This window comes from Quercus lobata, chromosome 8 (genome assembly GCF_001633185.2).
Source record: "Quercus lobata isolate SW786 chromosome 8, ValleyOak3.0 Primary Assembly, whole genome shotgun sequence".
Taxonomy (NCBI): domain Eukaryota; kingdom Viridiplantae; phylum Streptophyta; class Magnoliopsida; order Fagales; family Fagaceae; genus Quercus; species Quercus lobata.
The window spans coordinates 53424194-53431783 of record NC_044911.1 but is presented as its reverse complement, the minus strand read 5'-3'; the positions used below and the strand labels follow the sequence as shown (position 1 = coordinate 53431783).

The 7590-nt window shown below is 32.9% G+C and overlaps 1 protein-coding gene across 1 annotated transcript; it reads right to left on the bottom strand.

Moving 5' to 3' along the window:
- Nucleotides 1-4628: 4628 nt before the first annotated feature.
- LOC115958452 (IRK-interacting protein-like) lies at nt 4629-6315 on the bottom strand. Its single transcript, XM_031076863.1, has 2 exons — nt 6187-6315; nt 4629-6077 (listed from the first exon to the last, which is right to left on the bottom strand). Exons 1-2 carry the CDS (start codon nt 6256-6258, stop codon nt 4692-4694), a joined length of 1458 nt encoding a protein of 485 aa, XP_030932723.1. The 5' UTR covers nt 6259-6315; the 3' UTR covers nt 4629-4691.
- Nucleotides 6316-7590: the final 1275 nt, after the last annotated feature.

The following is a 7590-nucleotide window of genomic DNA, read 5'->3' as shown; positions in this document are numbered from 1 at the left end:
TAATATGTAGTTTTGAGGATGAGGTTGCTGAGGAGACTGAGAATGGGGATTTTGAAGGTATTGTTAGTGGGGTAGATGGCGATTACATGCAAAAGGAAGACAGCATTGCTTGGTCAGATCTGGGTTCTAATGTTGATGCTGTTTCTTCACAATCTTGCAGATGACTGCTTGTAGTTTTGTATCTTAGTGGTAAAGTTAACTTATCTTCTCTTGCCAAGCATTTATCAGATAATGTACTAATAGATTTGAAGAATTAGATTGCCTATCAAAGAAAGAAAAAAATTGAAAAATTAAATCATCGATTGTTTCTAGTAAATAATGGATGATTTTGATTTATTTATGTTTCTTGCAATGAATCATGATATGATGGACATTAAGTTATATACACACACACATGATGGACATGCTGGGCTGTCTAATGCTATGTTGAATTGACATCCAGGAGGCGGTTGGACTTCATTTTGAAGTTCACAAAATTCATCCGCCACTATCTTTTGGTGGTGCTATCATGATAACTGTAGTAGCTCTCTAGCACTATTTGTTTGATCAACCTTCACACAGTACTGGATGCATCATAAATGTGTTGTATGATGTATCAAATGTCAACCAAAATTAATTGCTTTTCTAGTTGCCTCTGGTCTTACACAGCATTTTTGTAGAACATGCCAATAAAGTTTAACTCAATTAACACCTCTCTTTGTAAAAGGTGAAGTCAAGACCTCGAGGGTGTGGCCATGGATTCAAGATTTAGTGAGCATGTGTTGTACCGGTGAAAAAAAGGGTTATATTAATATGAAAGTCTAGGAAACTTTGGAGAATGTTTATCATTAGTGGCCATCCGCAATTGTTTTGAAGTTGACACGCGAAAGCATATTTGGTGTCACATTTTGTATACCACTAGCCGCAAACCCGCGCGTTGTGCGTGATAATTATTTTTATGATGGTTTTATTAAAAAAAAAATTACAATTTAAACTAATCTAATATTGAGTAAAGTATTTCATAATTATATTTTTATTTATTATAGGAACAATCCAAAACACCAAAAAAATGTAAACTAAAAAAAATTAATAAAACTTAACAATGATTAATTGAACCAATATTAGGATAGAATTTTATTTTTGATAATCTATTAAGGTTTTTTTTTTTGTAGAAATTATAATTTTGGCCACCCAAAACGCATTATCAAATAAACAATTATTAGCAAAATCTAAGAATTTAATTTCTATACATGCATTGTTATAAAATAATAATAAAAATAAAATTGCAAAAGTTAAAATTTGTCACCTATCCAATTATTTTCGTTTGGCTAACCTTTGCTTTTCTTTAAATAAATGGCATTATAGAGTACTTCTAATACAACTATTAAGAGTACTTTGTCCACCACAAGGGATTAGAAAATAAACAAAAATTAGTAAAGTCTCATAGTTTAACATCTAAATTGAGCACTATAAAAAATCATGCTATGTAACAAAATAAATACCAAATTATCCAAATCATGCTATGTAATAGTATAATATTATATTTTTATATGCTATATTTAATTATTTAGAACGCAATAGGATAATATTTAACATTCAAAGAGAATAAAAAATAAAAAATAAAAACAATAACAACAATTTAAAAAACAAAACTAAATCACAATTCAAAAAACAAAACTAAATTGCATTAACCCAAAATAGAGTTTTAAAGAATATAAAAAATTATCAACCTAAAGTATAGATGCAAGAAAAATAAAAATAAAATCCACCAAAAAATTTAGAGAGAGAGAGGGAACTTTTTTTTTTTTGTGAGGGAAAACTATGCATAGAATAGAAGAGAAAGTGAAAATTTTATAGTAAGAGGGTGTGAATAAAAAGAGACAAAAATAAGGGAAGATAAAGGGAAAGAGGAAGAATGATATTAATGTAGAGGGTAGTGGGGAGATGAAAAGGTAAGGGAGGGAGAAAAATTGAAGAAGTAGTGGGGAGATGAAATGGTAAGGGAGAGAAAAAGGTTGAAGAAGTGTAAATATTAAAAAAAATAAATGTTAAAAACAATTATAAGAAAATTGAAAAAAAAAATTGAAAAGACTCACACAAAACCCTAAAGCTGAATTGAAAATGCTTTGGGTTGAGCTTGATAGTGGAACTAAATAAATAAAAGGTGAGCTGGATTAATTATACAGATTTATTATAGGGTGATAGTAGAAGTAAATAAATAAGTATTGGGCTGGATTTATTATAGGGTGATAATGGAAGTAAATAAATATGTAGTGGGTTGCATTTATAGGACTGAAAATTGCAAAAACCATTTTAAAATTGTAGGACAAATTATATTTAAAAAAAAAAAAAAATGACCTGGCAGCTGATGTGGCGCAACGTAAGAGCAGCAACAGCATTAAACACTACGTTTCAGCTTTTAGTAATATATAGATATAGATAGGCCAAATTCTTCTCATGAAATTTTGATATTCTATTATTTTGTTCCAACCCTACTAGTTCTTTGAACTTTAGTTTTGTCAAACAGTAACTTATACATTGATGTTATGTTTAGTAGAGGTATGAGTTTTCAGTTGTCTGTATCTGTCTCTTTGGATATAGCTGCTACATTATACATTATTTCTAGGGATCAAGGTTGTTCTATCTGAATCTTTGATGTGCTGTGACTTTTTAGTTTTTAACTTGTACTAGAAACAGAGCCCATTTTCTGCTCTTCATATTGTATATTTCTTCTGCTGTCAGCTGGTTGGGGTCCTTGAAAACAAAACAACATTTAACAATTTTGCTAAAGAGAAGGTTTATTCTCACATTAAAGTCGTTTGAAAGCCTCTTTGATATTATCAAAGTCTCCCAAAATCGTTGACATTTTAAATTGGGAACGTAAAACAACTGAGGACTTGTTGGTATCTTGCATTGTTCTTTATGACCTTCCATTGTCGTTGGCTTCTTGCATTGTTGTTTATACGTATGTGGTTCAAACCTTCCGTATCTTCACGATCCAGACATTTGATGCAATAGTCTGTTAAGTTCACATGTATCCGATCATTAAAAAATTATTGGATTCTTCATGAATTCTTAGGGTAATTTCACCATGAGATTACTAAAATCCTATCAATCTATTTTGATATGTGTGAGATTAGATTTTATCACTCATCAACAGATGAATAAAAGTTTACGGTTAGGAAGTCAATATCTATTTAAATTTTGGTTACAAAATAAATGCAGTTTACTCATTTCAAATGTATGGATCAGAGAAGTTCTTTAAAATTCTAAAGAATCATAATCCAAAAATGTAAACTTTTATCGTTCTTGTAGTTTCCTTCAAGGCATGAAGAAACAACCAAAGCACAGGACAGACAAAAACCAAATATTCTTTTAGCAAGTCTGTCTATATGATCCTGTCAAAAACAAAAATGCTGATAAATTTTGACATAACCAAAATTTTACTACACGTAGGTGACCCACCTGCTAGTATCTAGCCAGGAACTTTGGAGTAGAATTTTGGTTGCGTTTGGAAACTTTGTATTTTGATTTTAAATCAATAGATTTGAAATGCCTTGATTTCAAATCCATTGATTTTAGATGTCATTTCAAATCCAATTGTCTTTCAAAACGAGCCAAACAAAGTATTTGAATTTTAATCACTTAAAGTCAAATCCAAATTTACAAATCTTGCTATCTAAACACACCATTCGATCATAGAGTACGCGAAGGATGCTACAATCTCAAGAAGTAAAAGGAAGGTTAAACAGCGGCCTTTCATGTAGAAACAAGAAAGGTACTCTCAATGTCATTCAAAAACGTAGAAACTACTCCAAAAAACCATTATGCTATTAGACTCTTGAACTATCCGATCATTAATTTTGAATAGTTGCGTCATAATGTAAGTAAATATTTAGATTCTGGCGGTACCACTGCAACAAGGATAATTGAAGTCAAAATCAATTGCAGACTTGGGGTTCTACTTTATATTGAGCTTTAACATATAATCTTCACAATCAATCCCCATGAATATCTTTCCTCAAAAAAAAAAAATCCCCATGATTATCTTATTCCCTTTTACTTTTTTTTATACTTATTACTTTTTTTTATACTTAGCGCTTGTAATAATTTGCACTTGAACATGAAATCTCTAGTTTTTGAGCCAAATCTCCCTTTTTTTTTTGGATAGGATAGGAAACATATATTAGAAATACACCCTGTCCTTGCAAATAGACTTGTACCTCTTTGGCGTATTGAGTTGCACTTCCTAGCTAAGGCTTGAACTCTCACAGAAAACTGGCTTCCGCCGTTCCATAACAAGATCATTACTCATATAAAACGATAAATTGAATTCATAAAATCCAAAAATCATTCACAAGAAAAGCATCCTTTGATTCCATTCACATGGTTGTTTTCTATTTCCTTTGTTTCAGCTTCCCTAGTTGATAATAATATCCACATAGCTAGGATCCATGAAAAGTTATCTAGATCATACTTCATACAGATTCCGAATCCAATTATCCCCATGTACCAATGAGTGAAAATGATAAAGATCTCAATAGACGAGACACAAAATAAAACAAAGAGATCCAAGACTCTGACACCCCCCCCCCCCCCCCAAAACCCAAATTCTCGAAACATAGGCACCCATCATAAACAACCCCATGTAACAATTAAGCAGAACAAGTACAAAATGTATTACAAAATGCTCATAATGTTAAGAATTAAGTTCATACAATTAAACCCTTGCCTTCACCATTACTTTGATCGTTGTTGGTGTCATTATAGCACCTGCATAGAACCTTGCACCTAACCACACTGCCATAGACATAGAATCCAGGTGCAACCATGATACGAACCACAGATGGAACCAACCTTTTCAACTTATCTCCACCCATGTCCTCCATGTAAACCCCATCAAACCCCACCCCTATATCCACTCTAAATATAGGCAAGCTCGGGTGCACCGAGTTGGCTAAAAGGTGCAGCAACCACACACTCTTTGAAGCAACAAAGAAGGCTTGCAAAATTGGCTCTGGCCAAGCCCTGTTCCAACCCAACATGGCCACAATTTCACTCATTTTCCTATCACAAAACCTGCTAAACTCTTCACTGAAATGCCTTGTCCCCTTGTTCAACACTTCTTCCCATTTCAAACCGCGAAGAAAGTTGAAGGACTCGAAGTTAGCCGTGCACCTATCAATCGGGTCCAAGATTTGATTCGAGGCATTCCTTCGAAACCCAATTGATTCAAAGTCTTCATAAAAAGCCTTGTTCAGTAAAGCCTCCAGGTAAAACACCAAACTTCTTGGGTTCCTTGAGAGTGAGAATTTTATATCATAAGGTTGGAGGAGAACTGATATTCTTTCGAATACTTTGCTTCCCATGTTCCTAAGTTGCATAGTGAGTGAACGGCTTAATAGCTTGACCGAAGACCGAGACTCCGAAACAGAAACCAGAAAGTGTTCAATCACTTTGTCATTAAGCCCGATTGAGCTGTGTCCATTACTGTGGCTAGTCTTTACTCCCATTTGATACGGCGAGTTGTTGGTGCTACATTCTTGGAGCCCAGATTTCAAGTTATAGCAATAGACTTCGAGCTTGTTGAGCTTCTTCTCTAGCTCAGCCATGGAGTACTTAAGCCTTGAAGCTTCAAGAAGAGCCTCATCTCTCTTTCCTGTAGCGTGAATAAGCTTCTGTGAGAGCTCAGCCACTGCAATATTCTTCCACCGCTCCTCTCTCGCCGCCTCTAAGGGACTAGACCTCGGGCTCTTCCTCGTTAAAGATAAAAATATGGACTTGAATATGCCATTGGGACTTGCAATCGATGAAGAAGAAGAAGAAGTAGAGTGCTTGTTGAGGCCATTGTTGTCGAGTGGAACCACAGAGATTTTCTCACGAGCGTGTGGACGACACTTGTTGCAACGCACTGCAGTAGTGCCATCTTCGACTCCATTGGCATCAGAATCTGACTGCTTAATCTTCTTATTGGGTTTGCCAATAATTTTGTGAGGCTGATGAAGTGGAGTAGGGTGGTGCTTTGGCGCACTTGGTGTAGTCTCTCTACTCTGCCTTTGTTCAACGCTATACCCATCTTCATTTTCACATTCTTGAATCTACAACAAACAAACATTAAAAAAAAAAAACTGCATCAAATAAAACATTAATTTCTAATTGTTTTATGTTAATGTTTTAATTAATATTTGTATATGTTTGTGTACTTACTGGAGTGAAGTGTGATGATATGTGAGGAGGAGGAAAAGGAGATTTAGAGGAAGAAGAAGAAGAATGAGCCATGTTTCTTATGGGTTTTTTTTTTTTTTTCGGTTGCCTTGTTGCTCCATCTAACAAAATAAAAGGGTCCTTCTTAAAAAAATAAATAAATAAAAGGCAAAATAAAAGTGTACTTTGATACTCCCTCCGTCCCACTTTATTTGTCCTCTATTCCATTTTGGAATGTCCCAAAATATTGTCCTGTTTCTAAAAATAAAAGTTATTAGTTTACTAATGTTCCTATTATACCCCTAAACCTCATTAAAAATAACTCCTTTTAAAAAAAGCTAATAAATTTATTTATCAAGGGTAGTTTTGTAAACTTATACATTTTTATAAGGCAAACAAGACAATAAATGATATTTCCTTAAAATATTTGACTTTTCAAACAGGACAAACAAAGTGGGACGGAGGGAGTAATATTTTTATCTTAAAATATTTGTTAATCAATTATTTTTAAAAAGTTTTAATATATTGGTATTAAAATTTGAATAACACTTCCATCATAGATTATTTTGTAATATTTTTATAAATTATACATTGATTTATTAAATTCTTACTGGTTTTGCAGTAAGCACCACTAATATTATTGGTTTACTTACCAATTTTTTATTGTCACATAAAACATGCAAAATAGTTTGTCCTTGCATCTTCCTTAAAAATTTATCATGTGCTTTTAGTCGGAAGCGTACTTTTTCTGTTTCAAGCTCTTTTCGTTTTCTTTCATTTTCTTGTTAGGTTGTATTTTCGTCGTCTTGTAATCATCAATCATGGTTGAGAAACGCATGTAGAGGAGAAAGTCTTGTTAGCACGAGTTCTGGATCAGATATAGTGCATGGTACACGCTCAGATTTTTGTCTTTCATCATGATGATCCATATATAGTGGAACAATTGGTCTATTGACTATTGAGTCTGTCTATTGACCACGTCAAGGATGATTTTGATTCAAAGGATCAATCATGTGATGGATTGATAGGCAACTTTCTAAGGTCATAGCATATATAAGTACCAGTTTAGCAAAACTCTTTTAACAGTTCTTTTTCTGCATAAACATAATTTTCATCTGCTAATAGTTTTGATTTTAAAAAAATGCTTAAAACATGTTATTTTGTAGTTTAACATGGAAAGTGGATATGAAGTTCCTAAAATATTTATGAACATGTTGAAAATTATGTGAATATTGCATTACTTTGATAAAACCTATCTAGAGAAGATGAATAATACTAGAGATATAAACTAATTACTGGTGTAGTAAGTAATTATTAGTAAATAAAAAAGTGATGTTAATAGTGAAGCTAGACGAAAACCAATAAAAAATTGATTACATCAACAGTTTATAAAAATATCGTAAAATA